This window comes from Atractosteus spatula, chromosome 21 (genome assembly GCF_055471065.1).
Source record: "Atractosteus spatula isolate fAtrSpa1 chromosome 21, fAtrSpa1.hap1, whole genome shotgun sequence".
Classification (NCBI taxonomy): domain Eukaryota; kingdom Metazoa; phylum Chordata; class Actinopteri; order Semionotiformes; family Lepisosteidae; genus Atractosteus; species Atractosteus spatula.
The window spans coordinates 7,256,864-7,276,464 of NC_142726.1; the positions used below are offsets into that span (position 1 = coordinate 7,256,864).

General features: G+C 45.0%; 2 protein-coding genes across 2 annotated transcripts; one reads left to right on the forward strand and one right to left on the reverse strand.

Annotated features, from left to right (window-relative positions):
• The first annotated feature begins 211 nt into the window (after positions 1–211).
• Positions 212–7,718, forward strand: gcshb (glycine cleavage system protein H (aminomethyl carrier), b). Its single transcript, XM_088939087.1, has 5 exons — positions 212–2,037; positions 5,029–5,108; positions 6,114–6,177; positions 6,292–6,423; positions 6,910–7,718. Exons 1-5 carry the CDS (start codon positions 1,887–1,889, stop codon positions 7,005–7,007), a joined length of 525 nt encoding a protein of 174 aa, XP_088795213.1. The 5' UTR covers positions 212–1,886; the 3' UTR covers positions 7,008–7,718.
• Positions 7,158–19,456, reverse strand: LOC148817122 (uncharacterized). Its single transcript, XM_088939084.1, has 8 exons — positions 18,665–19,456; positions 17,221–18,088; positions 16,691–16,863; positions 16,365–16,449; positions 14,928–15,160; positions 10,439–10,633; positions 9,511–9,736; positions 7,158–9,019 (listed from the first exon to the last, which is right to left on the reverse strand). The coding sequence occupies exons 1-8, from the start codon at positions 18,890–18,892 to the stop codon at positions 8,490–8,492; spliced, it is 2,538 nt and encodes an 845-aa protein (XP_088795210.1). The 5' UTR covers positions 18,893–19,456; the 3' UTR covers positions 7,158–8,489.
• Between the last annotated feature and the right edge of the window lie 145 nt (positions 19,457–19,601).

Genomic DNA, 19,601 nt, shown 5'->3' on the forward strand with positions numbered 1-19,601 from the left:
ATGTTGTAGAACCCATGTGTAAGCACATATGAGAAAATCTTGGACCAGCACATGATTTCAACCTAGATCACTGTGGTTAGAGATTATGTAACTAACACTGCTGCCATTCTGCTACCTTTGGTAATCTTGAAGACATCTCATCGTCCACTGAAGAAGAGAATGGTGGGGATGAAGAGAACGGATCACTTTAAATGCAAGAATTGTCTGAAACTCCCATCTGAAAATGATTCACTCATATCCCTCTGCAGATAAAGGAGTGTTGGATGCACTACCTCTGACTTAGTATCCAGCATGAGAAGTATGGCCTGACTGCTGTGCATATCTTGACCTCCATCGAGGTTCACACAGATGGAGTACAAGGTTCTGACATTGTCACGTTCAGTTATGGCATTCAGTGGATCGAAGGACTTCGTGTACGCCAAAGGAAGAATATCGCAATGTGGGCTATAACACACAATAAAAGGTTCTTTGAGTATTATCACAGTAAAAGATGAAGTAGGAAAATTCTGGACCATGAAAGAGAATTGGCTGCACTAAATGAGTATTTCCAAGTGACAGGTGTGTGGCATGAAAAAAACAACATGCCTCAGGCAGTGGGAGGGCACATAAATTGAATTGAATTGGAAGTATTCAGAATCATCCAAGGCATTGTCAATATTAACCAGAGAACACAAGTGAAAGCTGTGGGAGTGCATTTAAAAAACAGAGCAGAAGACACAGCTCTTTATTTTACAGGTTATGGGAGTATGGAACAAGCTACCAACCTAACTTTGTTGCAAAGCCGGTTTCCCGACTTCTTTCAAGACATGGCCGGAATAGATCCTTGGATAAATAAATTACTGCCAAACGGGCTGCATAGGCCAGGCGAGTCCCTGTCACTTGTAAACGTTTCTTTTTCTTACAAATGAAACATGCAGTCACCACGATCTACCGCTATTCTTGCGGCACTGTAATACTCTCTCTCAGCTAAAGGTCTGTCGTGTGACGGGGGGCGCGCAGCCACACCATCGTGACCTTCGGAGCGTGCCAGGTGGACAAGCGCCGGCCGGATAAGGATTTCAAAGTCGGGTAGTGTGACACACACACGGGACAGCCAGAAAAAGCATTGTAAGCTGCTGTTTAACCCACTGTTCGTCTGGCAGCACTGACTCGGCAAGCCCTAGTCCGGCTGTGTACAGTAGGAAACGACGTACACGACTGACTCATATGCAGTATGTGCTCTGTATGAATCAGTGTACAGTATGTGACTGGACAGTCAGTTCTGCCTGCGATAACTGCAGATTTCCTTAGTTGAGCCACAATAGTGAAGGTTCATTCTCTAAGAGTGCAGAAGATAACTTGCTGCCCAAAGGACTTGGTATCTTCACCGTATTCGTTGTATTTGAAATCGTAGTGGGTCACAATACTTCTGAAAAAGTTCCTTTAGGGTGTGCTCATATGGACAGCTCAGACATTTAAACAATATTATTGACTTAAAAGTACGTTTAACTACCTGCGTTTCGTGACTGCGATTCAGGTTGCGGTGCACTGTTTGTGGCATAGATCACTAAGCGGTAGACACACTGTTGTTGGAATAAAACATTTAACCTATGCGAAACATTTTGTTGCTGATTTTATCCCCAATATTTATAGAACAGACTTTAAACGGCTACTTTATAGATACGTTTATTGAATTGTTATGACAATTGTGTGATTATCATGCGGAATATTTATTCTACCGTGCACAGGTTAAAGGTTCCAATCTATAATTTGTCGGACCTTTCCTGCTGGCTCACTGAGAGATGCGCGTTCCCGATTCTCCGCTGCTTGGCTGAGCGCGCCCGAGTGGCTGGTGCGCGCTTTCCTCGCGGCCCGCAGGACGTCACTCAGACAGAGACACTGCGAAGATGGCGATGCGAGTGGGGCTCCGGTGCGTCTCAGTTAACTTTCCTTTGGCGTTGTCCCTGCTGTCCCGATCTACACAGAGAGCCCCTTCCCAGCTCCCTTGGACGACCTGCATCCCACGGACTCTAGCCACTGCCTCCCGTCTGCTCTCAGGTAAGACTTTTCAACATGCTGCAGAGCTGAGGTGTGTACTCTGGGCGAGCGCCTGTGTACATCATGGTGTTACAAAACCACAGCTCAGTAAGTGCATTGAAAACAGCTTTTGTTTTACAACTAACTACTTTTAGGGAACGGCAGTTTGTCCATTTACAACAGTATATAGTGTGATGAAGTGTTGTTGCTGTTGTTGTTTTTAAAAAGCAGCAAATCGAAACTTAGGACAAGCAGGATATCGGCAACGGTGCACGAAAGAGTGATTTGCCACAAAGTAAAACCTTGTTATCCAGCACCAAGACGATAAAAGCTTCGCTACTTTCTTGTACTGCCTAGATGATCTTTTATTCGTCAAATTGGGCCTTCAGCGCTAAGCAGGAGCAGATGAAAACCGTGTAACTATTCGTTTAGTGCGACTGCAACCATTGGTTAATGTGGGAAATTGCACAAACAATAAAGAAATGCTGACTTTGCATATAAAAAGTCTTTGAACTTCGGCTGCTGTTTATTACAGATTACAGATGTACTATTACATTTTCAGAACCTCGTATCGAGACAATACCATGTATGCAGCAGATTCATGGCTGATAAGTAGTTGTATTTTAAAGAGGTTTTGAGCCTATTAATTTTAAGTAATCATATGTTTTAAATTAAAATAGCATTCCTAAAATGCGGAAGGGTTAGTTCTGTAATTGCTGGCTCGCTATAGTTACTATTTTCTGTGCCTTCATTGAAAAGATGAATGTACACATGCAGATACAGTACTCTGAGTATTGCATGACCTCTGCATTTTAAACATCAGAATGACCTGACACAACATATCTGTTTTGCTGTGAGTACTGCATATTCAGTTTGTGTGTTCTGCAAGTGGATCTTGACAAATTTGTATACACGATGCATAAAAATGCCTCTACAACCATGTACTAAGTAAGGATAAAGACTGGAAGGTAAAAAAAAACATGGTAATCCACTTTGATTCTTACTGTATGGAAAGCTTTCAACAAGAAATGCAGTTGTTGTTAACGTAAGAATCCACTATTTCAGATATTTAACTGAAAAACATTTCATTTCTAATACTTGGAAAAAAATTAGTCCAAGCCAGTTCAAACAAAATATGAAAAAGAGCTCCTTGCTGTGAGCAGGCTTTGTTTATAAAACCTAATAACTTAGAACAAGCATTTAAAAAAGGAAAAGGATTTGTCCTTTAATTCTGCTAATACAAAAACCCTCACTGGGTATATTATCAGGTCTAGAGCACGTCATCCATTGAATCTGTCCATTTAAATGCCAGTAGGCTTGAAATAGTGCTGCTTATACCTGATTATGTTGCTTTCGCACGTACCTATATGGAGAGATTCAAAATGATCATGAGCATTGACATTTTCCTAAGACTGTAATTTAAAAAATATTGACTCAGTGTGGTGAAATATTATCAAGATTGATCATTAATAATATCTAATATTTCACAATTTATGAGCTAAATTATTTTCTTTTTAGGATTCCTTTTTAAGTGTTGAGAGGTAACTGTTGCTATAGTGAAAACGACAAAAAGTTCCTGACAACAAATTGCTAAAATGTGAATGTTGTTTTAATTTTTACAAAATCCATAAACCTGTAACAGTCTCCAGTTTAATGACCCACTCATACCCATGCAGAAAGAGAGACTCTCTCTCTCACACAGTATCTAGCCATCAGTCAGCACAGTTTAAGATCTGGTTCAAACCTGTATATTTCTGCATGGTCTGATCTCAGCCCTGGAAAATTGTTGAAGCATTTTAATTGCCCCCAGGGGTATCAGAATGCAAGGGAAATGGCCTAATCAAGACTACATTGGAATTCGGAGGTGGGATATTTACTCATTTTTATATATTGCTGTAAATGCTGAATTTGTTTGAGATTTCTGGAATGTAGAAGATATGCCTTCATTAAGTGGCTTTTACAAAGCTAAGACTGTGTAATGCAGCACTCCATATTCCAACTGAATCTTCCCAGTGTGGAAGAGATTGGGCTGGAGATGCTGGGTGTTTAATGTGAATCTTCACGTCACCCATTCCTCTCCCTGACACGCTGAACAGTTTACATGTTTCCTATCATTTATTGCAAGGATCCCTTGGGATGCTTGCACATTTTAGGGCTAGAACATTTTGGCTCAGGAGTGTTAGGTTTTAAAAAAAGTGTGAGCAGCCAATATTAGTCTGTAATCCTGCTCTGTTTTGCCATATTAGGAGGTGAAATATGTTGTGCAATGCCCTTTGGCCTTGGTTCGGATTGTACCGACGTGTACTTTGCACTGCCATTGGTTCTGTGTGTGTGTTAAGATTCAGGCAGACCCTCTCTGTTGTATCCCACCCTAAAGGAAGAGCTGTAGCACCGTCCCCTTTCAATAAGAGGCTCTCCGATTTCCTCATTTTCTTTAGGGTCTGGTGCCAGTCTGGGCTGCTAGTTACAGTATCTCCAGGCTGAAACTGTAAAGTACAAAACAGGCACATGCCGTTTGTCAAATGAATAGTTTCCTTATGCTGTTATTAAGAGTGAATTGTCTTTAACAGTCCTGCGTGACTGCAGGAAAAGGGGAAGTCCTTTAAGTCTCTTTACCATTGGGTTTTGATTAAGCCAACAGTGATTCATCAACTAAAGCTGTTGCTTGCATTAATAAGCCAGTGCGATTTTGTCAAGATGACCTAGAAAAATAGCAGCACTAAATGTCCCTTTTATTCATTTGTTGTGTTTTTACAATCTCACTTTATTCTCTTTCTTAATTATTCTAGCGTTCCTGTATTGCCGTATTGTTTAATAACCTATAGGTTCCTGACAAGCCACTCTAGTTAAACTTTGAACCTCTTGATGTGTACATTTGCTGCAGGTCACCCAAGGCTTGCAATGGGAGATTAAGTACCGATCAGCCAAGGATGGAGAAAGCCATACAAGATGATGTAATACTGTATGGTTATACTCTGGTCTAACAGTACTGAAATCTTTTTATTTCTCCAGCACTTAAATTCACGGACAAACATGAGTGGGTGCGTGTGGAAAATGGCATTGGCACAGTAGGCATCAGCAGTTTTGCCCAGGTGAGTAGACCTCCCATTGTGGACCTTCTACTTTGATCACAGTCATTGTGAACTACCCACAGTGGAAAATTTAGCGCCGTAGGAAAAGCAGTTAACTTTATCACAAATAGTAATTGCCCTGCCGTGTTCTTTTATGCCCCCGTGTGTGTAATCCCCTGTCACAACTGAGTCCTTTGTCCCACAGTGCGGAGTTTGGACTTAGCCTTTCTTGATCCAGTTTACCGAACTGTTATTTTAAGGATAAATGCTTATCATTTCTCAGTTACTCAGTCTGATACCATAAGCAATTGAGCTGCTTGTTTTTGTGCTTGTCCCCAAAGGAATCATCCCAGGTACAAAGACTTGACTCAAATGTTTGAAAGAAAACATGCTTATTCTTGAATGATAATTAGTGGAAAAAATGGGTGATTAGAGCACATGCTGTGGTTGGAATGTGGAGACAACCAGTAGATCAGCCAAAGATCACGAAAGATCCTCAGAATAAGCTGTCACTTTTTACAAGCTTTGTCCTTTGATTTGCATTTAACTGGAGCAAACAGAGGTTGTACCTAGCTTATCTTTAATGTAAAATAGGCAGCATTTCCATTTGTGAGGTAAAACAAAGACTAAGCAAAAAAGTCATTTGCCTTCCAGGCTACATATCTGTCTAATGCAACCTGCTGGCTGTCCTTTCAGAAACCACATTCCTCAAATTCACAGGACAGTCAATCAACAAAAACGCATCTCCTTGCAGACAGACACTAAGCAGAGGAGGTAGACAGAACCCGGCCTGTCCTGCAGCTTTAATATTTTGCAGTACTATCCTTTGGATACCGCAGTATTGCAATATTGCAAATAGGGTTATTCTGGTAATCAATGAGAATCAATAACACTTTTCTAAATTTAGTTGAGATATATAGTTCTATGTAGTTTTTAAAAAACACTAGTTCTTGATTAATCTATTTTTAAATTTTATTTCTAATTAGGCAAAGTTCAAATAAAGTCAATTTTGTCACTGCTCCACAGGAAGCATTAGGTGATGTGGTATATTGTGGACTTCCAGACGTCGGCACAAAGCTCAACAAAATGGGTGAGCATTGCCTTTCTCGTAATGCACATCATTGTTGCTGCTGGGACTTGCACGACCGTGTCACCAGTTTCACTAGTGAAATGCAACTTCTTCTCCGTGTCTCCTGTGCTGCAGATGAGTTTGGTGCTGTGGAAAGTGTGAAGGCTGCTAGTGAGCTGTACTCCCCTCTGACTGGGGAGGTAACAGAAACCAACAAAGCCCTGGCAGACAACCCTGGACTAGTGAACAAATCCTGCTACAGCGAGGGTGAGCACAGCCCTGCCTTGAAGCGAATTTTCGCAAGACTGCATTGCTGCTGATTCAGTGCATTTGCAATGTGCCAGGTTTAATATCCAGAACTCCGCCCTTGCAAAAAACAAATTCAGGAAGTAGTTATCAAGGATTTAGATCCACTTGTTTATTTTTTTCCAAGTACAAGTCAAGACTAGCGCCAAGTCAGTTAAAGTTTTTTTTTAATATGCATTATTCTGAGATATTTGTGTATCTGTAAAGATAGAATTATTCTTTTTGTGAAGTTACCAGCTGTGTACATTTACACTTGTATGACATTTCCAAATCTCATTATTGCACTTTTTCTTGCTTTTAATTATATCCTGTCCTCACGTAGTACATTTAATTGGCTGAGTCATTAAGTACTGTATTGCATTTCAATTTTGGCAGACGTTGTAGGATTTTAAACATTGACTTGCAACAGACTTATTAAAGGTGTTTTGTTTTTTATCTGTCTCTTAGGCTGGCTGATCAGAATGACCATCGACAACCCGTCTGAGCTAGAGGAGCTCATGGAGGAAGAGGCTTATGAAAAATATATCAAATCAATCGAGGACTAGGAGGCCCACTGGAAGTCTCCATTCCCCCTTCTCATGAAAACAATGGTTAGAATTTTATTTACTAATCCCAGCTACCCCTGAACTACTGCAGGCCCACAAGCAGAGGGTGAGCTAGAATCAATGGAAATCGACAAATAAAACACAGACGAGTTTTTTAACTGGATTTTCGGTGTTTTTATTATTATTATTTTTAACCATTTTACCCTTGGGACCTTTAAACAGAAATTCAACTGGCATGTGTAGAAATTATTTCATCAAAGTTGGGCACACTTGCAAGTTCCCAAAAGTTAGTTTTCATTCCACATTTGAGGTTATTGAATGAGGACAGTTGCAGGCCTGTTTCGTTCTGTATTTACCACAGATCGTGACAACGGAGTGCTCTTTTGATAAGAAAATGTTGCGTAATTCAGTTTGTCGCATATAAGCGAAGGTTTAAAAACTAGGAAAAAAGCTTTTGCAAGCAGCGGGTTTTCAACTCACCTGAGAAAACTCTCTTCTGATTTTCTTGCTAATCAGGCATAATTCATTTGAAAGGCCCTTTTAATCATTATAATGATCTGAAAGCAATTGAGATTTAGTTAAGTAAATTGCTGTTTGGTAGGACATGGGTTAAAGATTCCTGGTCCTAGGGTTGTTTTTTTTATCGATTGAGAGGTCCTAAATACTTAAATTGTCATTTGTAATTTGCCATAAAAGTTTAAGCCTCAAACATTTTAGAGTGTTGACTTTTTTTTTCCCTCCCTGACAAAAGTGGCATACCTGAGGTCATCACTAATGGTCATCCCTAGATAGGTTTCTTTAACAATCTGCTCATTGGTTTTTTACAACTGTATCTGAGTCCCCTGGGTATGGAAGGAGATCATGCAGAGTAATCAGAGTAATTCTACTTCCCCCATGCACAAGTATTATAGCATGTTCTAGACTCATTTCTTGTGTTTATTTTTGAGTGTAGAAGGTTTGCTCAGTTTATTGGTTAAAAACACTTGAGCAAGTTTTTTGCTTCACAGAGCTTTTTCACAGAGCCTGATCAGTCCCTTAAGCAGAACTTTTCGGTGATGCTGTCGCTATTCCTAAAGCCGGTTTAACCTGTACTTCATTCCTGCAGTTTTAGAATTTGATTGCAGTGGAGTTTTCCACTGCACGTTCCAGCAAGACGCGCCGTAAAAAGTTTTTTTTCCCCATCAGAATTCAGATGTGTAGTGCAAAATCAAAAGTACTATGCTTGCAGACGTTACAGTTCTGTAATACTAAAATTCTAATAATATTTTGTTATTCTAAATTGAGAGGTTAATGAATACGTTTTTCATAAATCGGGATCTGGCGATAACTCTGTAACTGCAGAGGTAGGTAGTTGGAAATAAAAAATAATAATTTGTTAGGCATCTTCTAATAAAATATTTGTCAAGGGAGTAGCTTCATTTAAAAGTTTTATAACAAACACTGCCCCTGTAATTCTGAAAATAGAAAGAAAACCCGTTGGGCTTAACTGGGCGTGATGGGGGCTCCCCCAGGCACCACACTGAAGGGGTCGGTTCTGGGGGTCCTCCTGGCTCTGCTCTTCTGTGCAGGAGGGGGGGGGAGCCCCTCCAGCATGCGCTGGTCCCTCTCCTGCCGCTCCAGCCGGCGGCCGCCCTCGCTCATCACGCTGGCCGTGAAGTCCCGCTCGCGGAGGAACGCCGCGGCCTCGTCCCGCTTGCGGCTGACGTAGCCCCGCAGGACGGCGTCGAAGGGGTTGGTTTGCGATCCGGGTTCCAGCGCCTGGTGCTGGAACTCCTTGCGGGTGATAACCGGCAGGAGGAAGCGGCCGCCGCGCTGAACGACCTCGCCGCCGCCGCCCAGGGCTTCTTTCACTAGCTTGTCCGGCAGGGGCAGCAGGTCGCAGCCCGAGCGCCTGTCCACGTACTCGCCGGCGAACTGCTGGCGCGCTGTGGCCACATCCCGCAGAGACTGGGCGCGCCGCTCCTCGAGGTCCGTAACGATCCTCTCCGGATAATCACCCCCGAGAGTCACTCCTGCAGAGGGAGGGAAAGTAAGGACTGGGTGGACTGCTGCTTTCAATTTATTACTTCATCTAGGCCCAGCGTTTTTCAGGAAAGTTTAACCTGTGAATATAGAGTATAAAGAGGTCATAAAGATAATATTGATATTTCTCTGCCTTAACTAACAAAGATGTACACGTATCTCAGCAAAGAACAGGAAACACACATTTTTGTGGTCATGACTTCCTTTAAAGATTGTCTTTAGTGTATATGATGCTGCCCTGCCCCCAAATGCACGTCAGAATTGTCTGGCATATTTTAGTAATATGACAGTGCTTGTTGCACACTAAAAGTGATTTCTGTTGCAAATGTTTATTCACTTCAGCAATTCTATATCCAAGAAACAAGTAATCTGTGTAAAACGATGAAGTACTTTTCATCAGCCACAGTGCTCTCTTTACTTGTGACTCAGGCAAGTTGTGTCGGAGGATTCATATTTTCCTGAGGGAAAATCAACGTCTCACCAGCTCTGCGGAGCACCGATGCTGGGCACTGCCAGGGTTTGTGGATGAGCTCGTCGGGCAGGGCGGCCAGCTCTGGACACCACTTCCTCACGAAGGACCCGTAGGGGTCACAGGTCAGCGCCGCGGAGACGGGGTGCATGACGAAGTTCCAGTGGTCCAGGCCGCACATCCCTCCATTCTGCCACATCATGGCATCGATGGCAACATCTGCATCCACCAGGGTGTCCTGGGCAAGACCATAAGGATAAAGAGAGAGGTTGAGCATAGCCGCACAAGTGATGTAGTGGTATGCAAGACTGGGCGGAGCGGTGGCACTGTGGCTAAGAATCTGCGCTTGTGGCTGGAAGGTTGCCGGTTCAAATCCTGCAGCTGGCAGAGGAATCCTACTCCGTTGGGCCCCTGAGCAAGGCCCTTAACCCCAACTGCTCCAAGGGTGCCATATAAATGGCTGACACTGCGCTCTGACCCCAAGCTTCTCCTTCCCTATATGTGTGTCTGTGTGTCTCATGGAGAGCAAGCTGGGGTATGCAAGAAATTGTATATGGCTAATAGTGATCTTATAATTGCACAGCTGTCCGTTACAATGCACATCTTGAAGGAGTGTGACATGCCTAAAGAAGGCTCCACAGCCTAAATGTTGTTTCTTTTCTACTCTTTTCAGCATGGAATAAACCTTGACTTGTTCCTTTGCAGCCTACACATGCTGGCGCATTGAACTACTTGAAGGAGATGTGCCTGCCATCTGCCTTTCTCTGTGCCAGTGATGGTGCTTTCTTAGTTTGAAAAAATTTGGGTGCCTGTATTAAAACTGGGTTTCGAGCTGTGTTCTCAGGGTGTTATCTCAGAAAGGGCAATAAGCAGTAGACTGCAGCAGTGGACTGGAGTTGGGCTGATCCTTGGATCTATGTTGGGATGGCTTGACCCTTGCCTGGAACCAGCGGTAGCCCTCCTGCCAAGGCAGGTGCAGGTAGGCGATGAGAAAGGAAGCTACTACATGTCGCATGTAGTTATTCATCCAGCCAGTCAGCCACAGCTGCCTCATGGCCGCATCCACCAGCGGGTACCCAGTCCTGCCCCGCTGCCAGGCCTTCAGGTGGGCACGGTCTGCGCTCCATCGAATGGCCTGAGTGGCAAAAGGGTAGACAAAAGCAAAATGACTACCTTGCATTTGATTGGACAGAAAAAAACATGTTTTGGTTATATTTGACTGTTTTGTGGATCACAGGGGTTTCATAGAAATAGAATCTGTGATTTGGCTTCATTACTCTAGTTCTGCACCCTGCTGACCCCTGGTGTGCGGGAAGCGTACTGGTGCTCTCTGGCTGCCATCGCATCATCCTGGTGGTGGTGGTGGAGGGGAGGCCACATTACCCGTAAAGCACTTTGAGTGGAGGGCAGGGGCGCAGCAACAGGTGGGCCTGGGTGATTGACCCAATCAGTCGAAAGTAATTTAATATTTTTTTCCCTTGTTTGCGTTACATGTTTTGCTTTTTAATGTTACGTGTGTAACGCAACGGGGGCTCAGGCGGGCGCCCTTGCCGCATCAGGTCGGCCCCACACCGTCCGGGGCTCGAACCCGGGACTTCCGCGTCTCTCTGCAGCGACCCAGCCCCGTGAGCTAAAGAGAGATCTCTTTCCAGCCCAGTAGCTGTAGTCCTGCTATCATAGGGAAGGGCGGTGACGTCACCTGCTCTGGTACGCCGGCTCTTACACAGTACCTGACGGCCGTAAGCGTTACACTCTCCCCCGCTTAAATCGCCGTCCCCGGCGAAGGGCTATCCCACCCCGCTTCTGACACCAATGTAACGCAACGGGGGCTCCGGCGGGCGCCCTTGCCGCATCTGGTCGGCCCCATCCCGACTGAGGCTCGAACCCGGGACTTCCGCGTCTCTCTGCAGCGACCTAGCCCCGTGAGCTAAAGAGAGATCTCTCTCCAGCCCAGTAGCTGTAGTCCTGCTATCATAGGGAAGGGCGGTGACGTCACCTGCTCTGGTACGCCGGCTCTTACACAGTACCTGACGGCCGTAAGCGTTACACTCTCCCCCGCTTAAATCGCCGTCCCCGGCGAAGGGCTATCCCACCCCGCTTCTGACACCAATGTAACGCAACGGGGGCTCAGGCGGGCGCCCTTGCCGCATCAGGTCGGCCCCACACCGTCCGGGGCTCGAACCCGGGACTTCCGCGTCTCTCTGCAGCGACCCAGCCCCGTGAGCTAAAGAGAGATCTCTTTCCAGCCCAGTAGCTGTAGTCCTGCTATCATAGGGAAGGGCGGTGACGTCACCTGCTCTGGTACGCCGGCTCTTACACAGTACCTGACGGCCGTAAGCGTTACACGTGTTTGATTTTTTTTTATCGTCGTATGTGATTTGCTATTCTCTCGCTGTATCTTTCGTGACCAATAAGAAAATTATTGTAAATGTCGTGGGGCGGTGCATGCGTAGCTGTAGCCTAATTGCCTATCGTTGTCCTCAGACACTCAGAGCTGTCTAGCGCTAGGTTTTGGGTTTATTAGCCAACATGGCAAAACAAATGCACATATCTACGTTTTTCAAAAAGCCGCCTGTAGATGCCCAGACCAGTCCCGAAACAAATAAGACACACGAGATGCTACAGGCATCTTGGGTTTTAAGGAGAACAGACTGGCTTCCCGAATACAAGTGTTTCTGGACCGCAAGGGGCAGTGCACGCGTTTGCTTGTAGCAGCTCGATACACGCTCGACCTGTAGGAGTTAAGCACGAAGAGGTTCTAAAATTTCTCCTGTAAACAAATTACAAGTTTTGGAATGCATGAATAACATTAAGATAATATTGACGGATAGATGCGAGTGTGCATTTTACAGATATCTATTCAGATCGCCTCTAAATGCCCTGCAGTTTAAGTGAACGACGTTTACAGAGCTAAAATACATCCAAAGTATGTATTTGACGCTTTTATTAGCAGACCATTCTTGTAATTAAAGGTACGATGAATTGGTTAGCACTGTAATGCGACTATAACAATTCAGTGTTAAGTCTTGTGGGAAGTCACGAATTTCTAAATTAGGTGTCTTTTGGCATCGAAAAAAATAAATACTAATTTCGTGGGTTTCATACAAGTTTAAAAGCATCATGAAGGATCAAACAAGATCTGTTACAGTTTAGCTCGTATCCTTAACATTTTAAAGACAGTCAATATTCATAAACATATGAGCCTCCTTAGATCTGAATAATACTAAGACATGACGCAGGCCAACAAGTTAACCATCTATGACATACTGTAAACCTGTGGTTGTAATGTATGTAAAATCACCGTGATTGTAAGATCTATGGTTTTTATTTTCTAAGGCAGTTTTCCTTCTCTTTCCCTACCGAGACACGCAGTCGCCAAACGCGTAACTGTGAGATACCATCGCCACAAGATCTCCGCAGCCTGTCATGATAGGGACCCCATGTATATCGCGGCAGTGTATATCACTGCTGGCGCCTTGCTTCCATGCCACCCTGGCACCGCTGTCGCAACAAAGGTCTCATATCAGGACATCATATACCCAGATAGGACATGTCGCAATAACTTTGTCATGACATGGGGTCAGCATAGCCTGTCAGAGTATGTCCTATCGCAACATATGGACTCCATGTCGTGACATGGGGGGGCGGGCGTTTTGGCTGGGCATGTCATATCGCGATATGCGGGCTCCATGTCGCGACATGGGGGCGGGGGCGTTTTGTCGGGGTATGTCATATCGCGATATAGACCTTTCATGTCGCGACATGGGGCGGGGCACTTTTGGCGGAGTATCTCATATCGCGATATGCGGGTTTCATGTCGCGACATGGGCGCGGGGCGTTTGTCATATCGCGATATGCGGGCTTCATGTCGCGACATGGGCGCGGGGGCGTCTGTCATATCGCGATATGCGGGCTCTATGTCGCGACATGGGGGCGGGGGCGTTTTGTCGGGGTATGTTATATCGCGATATATGGACTTAATGTCGTGACAGTGATGCGCCAATCGCAATGGGTATCGCGATGTGATCGTGATGCGCGCACTCCTATCGTGACATGCTATCGGAGTCGTGAACGCGCTGTGGATGCCATGACATTCTTTGTCTGCTATTCAGTTTTGACCTCATTGCGACTTCTCTTAGATTGATCAGTAATTGGAAACCAATGGATGTGTTACTGTGTATCCAGCGTGCTCATACAGCACACACGGTTCACCGGGGCTACAATATTTGGACCAGGAAGAACATCCATCACCTGTGTATCTACATGGTCTCGGAACTTCCGCTGTGGCGCTCTACCCAATCAGAGTGTCGATTCTCACTCTTCACCCAATCGCGGCCCGAGCTGTTCGGGGGTTTAGCCAATCACGGCTCTGACAGCTGTTCAAGCCAGCAGCGCCAGGTGGATCGGCTTGTTTACTGTCAATGAGAAGCTATTTTTAAAATGCTTTACTTATTTGCAAAATAACTACATTGGCTTATTTTTTAACGTCTTTATTGATTCACAATATCCGGTACTCTTCGAAATATTTTTTTTTATTTGCAATATAACTGTCTCCGCTGCTTTCTGTAACGAATACATGGTATTTGAACAATTTTAATCGTATATTTAAGGTAGGGGAAACACCTTCTGCTTTGTACTTCAAAAATGAATAGAAACGTAAAGTCTATGTGGGATACCATGGCGACAAGACCTCACGACTGGCGACTTGCTTCCATGCCAGCCTGGCATCGCTGTGCCAATAATATGATCATTATATTATTATAATCCGCTTTCAGTTTTGTTTTCCCCATATTCAATTCCAAGCCCCGACACCTGCGTCTGGTCTACAAGGCCAAAACCTCACAACAGAGGTAGGCACTGATTGTTTTTTAGTGTGGGTCCGCCGTGGCACAGTAGCGTTCGGCAGCCTAGGTAATTAATGCTTAACCTGTGTGTGTGTGTGTGTGAGAGAGAGAGAGACAGTATATTTATAAGGTTCCGCTAATTCTGCTGTTAGATTATACCGCTCGAAGACTGCATTGTATATTGGAGGGGTGCCCCTATGCTGGCAGGACGGTCAGTTAGAGCCCGGGCCACCCACTTTTGCACAGGCCCACCCAAAAATCAATTCCTGGCTACGCCCCTGGTGGAGGGTTCAGAAAAGTGCTACAAGAGTGTAAGGAAATATCAATTATCATTATCGAGACACATGCAATGAAAATGCATACTGGCCGTTCATACAGAAACGTTATGGCAGAGTGTGTAAATGGAGTACACTCATGAAATGATTGTACGGGTGTAGAAGAGGCACATGTCAACTTCACTGTTAAACAAAAATAAACATGCGGATTCAAATCTGAGTTGATTACTTCGACATCGCAGTGCGGTTCCTATTTGAACTTCTTCCGCGAGTGTTTTGTGCTTCCCCCCGGCGGCGGACGGGTCCTTACGGTGTAAGGCGGGCGCAGGGAGTCCCAGGGCAGGTGTGGGAACAGGCTCAGCTGCCAGTAAGCCAGGTCTCGCCAGGCCAGCTTGCGCTGGAATCTGGGCGACTTGCGGTGGGCTGCACGGAGCGCCCTCAGGAGAAAGCGGGGGCTGAGCTGTCCGAAGTGAAGATAGGGAGACAGGCTGCTGGTGTTGGGTACGTCTGCGCGACAAGACTCTTTCTCGTAGCGGCTCAAACCTGAGGGGCAGGAAGGATCTGAGTGACAAACTCTGTTAGCAGATTTCACATTATTTCACGTTATTTCCCATTTAACACACAGCACAAAGCGTCTGCCATGAACGAAAGGACAAGCTGTATATTTTGCAGCTATAAGATTATTAAAATGTCACACAGAGTTGGGTTTCCTGGAAGGAAATAATTACTATTAGCATGGTACAGAATAAAACATTATGCTGTTAATGACAGTAACGGAAATAAAGATCATATTTTTTACTGGAAGTTTCATATTCATTTTGACCCTAGGGTACCACGGTGGCTCAGTATTTAGCATTGTGGCCTCGAAGTGCTGGGGCTCCACATTCAATTCAGGACATGGGGTGCTGTAGAGTTTGCTTTCTCCCTGTGTTCACATGGGATTTCGCTGGGTGCTCTGAGTTCCTCTCAAAGTCCAGAGATATAAACTGGTAGTTTCATGAGCTTCTCGGAAAACCTGCCCTGGTGTGAGTGTGTTCGTTTCCGTGTGTGCCCTGTGATGGACCGGTGTCCTGTACAGCTTTATTTAAACTATTTGCCTGATACTGATTACCACCTTCAGCGAGGAGCATATTTCTGGATTGGAACGATCTAGTTTTCTCACAAAAACTGAAATGTCACGAAGTTGCCACTTGTCATGTTACGCTGCCATCTTGTGGTCGAAGCTCTCACTGCAAACAGCACTTCTAAGATGTCTCCTGGACTGATAAAACCTCGTGTAGAATTCGATGTGTTTCTTCCATTGGTTTCAGACTTTTCCCTAAGTACTAAACACATCTAGACTAGACACATCGGAAAAGCACGGGGGAAAAAAGCCATGTCACTGAATGTACTACAACTTGAAAAAAATAAATCTGAAGACAGAAATTGAAAGGTTTGTTGTTTTGTTTTTGTTTTGTTTTGTTTTGTTTTTTTTTGGGGGGGGGGGACTCCTTTTTAATGAGTGTACTGAGTATGACATGAAACCACTGATGCTGATGCTTGAGACTTGATTTCCAAGAATTGATCTTGAATTCAAGGCCTAAGCGAGGTCTGTGTTGCCTCTACTTTCCAGGATAATGCCAGATGTTTAAGGGAACTTCTGTGCCTGGCAGACATGGCCTGTGGGGGCCTGGGGGAAAATGGGTTCAGCAATCATATTGTTCTGGTTGGGGTGGTTTTGCTGAACACTTAGCGCCTGGCGTTTTACCATCACAGAGGAAATCCTGCAGCCGGGCATGAGCTCCCTCCTCACTGAAGTCCCAGGAGCTGCGGATCGTAGCAGCCCAGTCAACCTGAGTCACATCACAGAACACACAGGGAATCGGAAGTCAATGCGTTGTTCTAAATGCCTTGGGCTCCAGCCTAACCTCATAGAAAAACAGCAGTATAGTAAGCAAAATTCAAGTGCTGGCAGGTGAATTAAACAGAGAACACACTGATGTGATCATGGATTCAGCTTTTTTCTCTCGCACGCAATTGTCAAAACTAAAAGTAGGGTAAGGACAGTCTACTGATGTAAATGTCTTTACTCACTGTTGTGCCATCCTTTCTGCGTGGCATCTTGGCCAGATCCAGCTGATCCAGTGGACTGGACTGGGGCCACTGAGAGGGCACTGGGAGGGTGGCAGGGGCCTGGAGGACTGATCCCAGGCCTGGACCAGGGTTATGCTGACAGCAGCTCATGAAATGGGAGACGGAGCCACTTCCTACAGAAAGCACAGAGGTGTGAGGACAAAATGAAGCTTATCTTTAGCATGTCAGGGGCCTCATTTGCCTCTAGATCCCACTTTTACTTCTAGACTAGAAAATATAGGTTTGGCTAAAGCTTCTCTGTATCACAGGTAAAAATTGTCATAAATGCTTGATGTGTTTGGTCATGATGGTTTATGGCAGTATGGAACAAGCTGCACAGCCATGTTGTCAAAGCCAATAATTTCCTTCACCAAAAGGCTAGATGAGATCAGATCAATCGCTACTAACTACCAAACGAGCTATGCTCTTTCCTATGCTCTAATGAAGAAATAAACATGTTGCAGTCAAGTAATGTTATGGACATTACCTACCTCTGAGCCCAACTCCCTCAGTGCAGACAGACCCTGGCTCTCGCAAGCAGTATGAATGGTACAGGTGACACTTCACCCCTTGGCTTTCTAGTGCTGAAAATGCCAGTTCGTCGCGTTCCTTTAGCCAGGGCTCATACAACGCATTGGCCAAGACTGTGTCAGCCCCGGTCTCAGAGACCAGGCTCTGTAAAGCCTGCTGGGTTGTTGTCTCCACTCGCCGTGTCACCAGGTGGCCGCCTAACTTGTGCAGGGACTGGATAAAGCACAGCAGGGCGTGATGTAGCCAGTACTTACTGGCACTGCCCACTGCCACAGTGACACCGGGGCCCTCCTCCTCTCTGGGGCACCAAAGAAAAACTGGTATAACAGGGGCCCCTAATTCCAGGGAGCCAACCAGAGCAGGGTTATCAGACAGGCGGAGGTCCCGTCTGACCCACACTAGGACGGGTCTTGGCATGGAGGGGGATCGATGAACCGAAGAAGCTTTTTTCCTGGTTCTCCTCTTCCTGGAGGACCGGGACCCATCTGGTTGGCTAGTGTTGCCCGGCGGTGTACCACCTGCCCTTTCCCTGCTGTGGGGCCGACAGCCTTTGCTGCTGAGCTGCTCCAGCCTGGGATCGCATTCTCCACTGGAACTGGTTGCCTTCAATGCCTGGGCACCTTGGCCCGCCCCAGGCTGAGACGCCTCACCAGCAACGTTGACGCAGACGTCCGTACTCCCTGATTGTAAGGGAGTCTCCCTCTGTGATTCCCTTGCTCCGGGATGTGAGGAAGGCTGGGGTTTCTCCTGTTTGCTCACTCCCAGCTCCTGCAGGGACAGAGCCAGAGCCACTTCCACCTCTTCCTCCTCCACACCTGGGGCCTGAGCCTGCAGCACGCAGCGGCACAGAAGATTGTCAGAGTGAAGCACAGGGGGATTTCCCCTCACACCTACATTTCTCATTCCAGGCATAGTTATCAGACAATCTCAGTATTTAAGTATTTCATTTCCCCCTTTACTTTTCTTTTTCATGGACTGGCAGGTGTTAGGTCATTTGTGTATTCACAGAAGACTGATAAAACTGTTAAAAGCAGGATAGTTGTCACACCAGGAAATAAATTAATATTTACAGTATGTACCTAATGTAATCAGATAAATAAAAAAATATAATTAGGTTTAAAGTCATAACACAATCATTACATTTGTTTATTTTACTTTATTCAAGTTTATTTACCTTATGTCAGTCCAAAATGACTTGAAAACACTTGCTGATATTTAAAAATGTGCACAATCCCAAGCTGACTTAATTCAGAGTTATCAAAGCAGTTCACAATTGATCACAATCCCATAAATGATGCAGATGCAGGATCTATAGGTCCAGTCTGAACAGGATTGTCTTGATTACTAGAGGATATTTATGAATTAATGGTAAATGTAGCTGGCAGAGAAAGAGTTAAGCCATACCTGTGTGAAGTACTCCAGGAAGATGGTAGTGAGACACACGTGCTCTTTCTCATGTCTTAGTGCCAGGGGCTCTATCAGCTCCAGAAACTGCTCCTGTGTGTTCTGATGGCCCAGCAAGGACAAAGTGAGACAGAAGAACTCCTCTGCGTCCAGCTCACCCAGCTGCAGTTCAGCCATCATCTGCTGGACCTGGGTCAGGAGCATCACTGTTCCCCCTGTGTCACACATCCTTCAGGGAGCCAGGGCTTCTGTTGAGCCGGTGTGCTGAGCATACACTCCCTTGGTCTCTGTTTATGGAATTTCTTTTTTGGTCAATATCTTGTTTTCCGCTCTTTGCCACACGATGCTGCTTCTGATTGATCTTGATCTTCCTCCTTCTTCTTTTTTTTGCGTCACTCTGTATCCCCTTGACAAAGAGCAATCCAATTCCCTGGTATTCCTGGTACACTTCTTTAAAAAGATTTTCTTACTAGCTCTGCAATCCAATGGGTCAGGAATTGTAGTGATCCCAGGGATGATAGTTTTGCACAGGATTCTCTGGGAGCTGTTTATCTCTTTTGTGTCCCCTATGTTGTGCGTTCAAAATAAAGCTATGCCTGTTTTTAGATTTGTTCTAAGTGTGGATTCCAATTAAATACGTTCATATTTTCATTAGAGAGCTAAACAGCATGAAATTAGTCTCTACCTTTTCCATATATTAATATATTTACTTCAGTGAAGCTGCCGTTTCAAGTATACCTAAGTGACTGATGTGTGTCTGTGTGTTTCCCTAACTTACACGGCAATGTTACCAAACCAACTCGGTGATTGTTACACAAGTCCTCCCTCAAACTGTTTTATAAGCGCAGTGCTGACATCTGACACCCCTAGAGTCCTGCACGTGCTCAAATTAGCTCCTGCGTTTCCTTTCAATTGCAGAACATGACGGATTAACTGT

Excerpts from the sequence above, each read along its gene's own strand:
- gcshb (XM_088939087.1), top strand. The coding sequence starts at position 1,887 with ATGGCGATGCGAGTGGGGCTCCGGTGCGTCTCAGTTAACTTTCCTTTG. Across the intron at positions 2,038-5,028 it reads TGCCTCCCGTCTGCTCTCAG|CACTTAAATTCACGGACAAA; the intron begins GTAAGACTTTTC and ends TTATTTCTCCAG. Across the intron at positions 5,109-6,113 it reads GCATCAGCAGTTTTGCCCAG|GAAGCATTAGGTGATGTGGT; the intron begins GTGAGTAGACCT and ends ACTGCTCCACAG.
- LOC148817122 (XM_088939084.1), bottom strand. The coding sequence starts at position 18,892 with ATGTGTGACACAGGGGGAACAGTGATGCTCCTGACCCAGGTCCAGCAG. Across the intron at positions 18,089-18,664 it reads TCCTGGAGTACTTCACACAG|GCTCAGGCCCCAGGTGTGGA; the intron begins GTATGGCTTAAC and ends TGCGTGCTGCAG. Across the intron at positions 16,864-17,220 it reads TGAGGGAGTTGGGCTCAGAG|GAAGTGGCTCCGTCTCCCAT; the intron begins GTAGGTAATGTC and ends TGCTTTCTGTAG.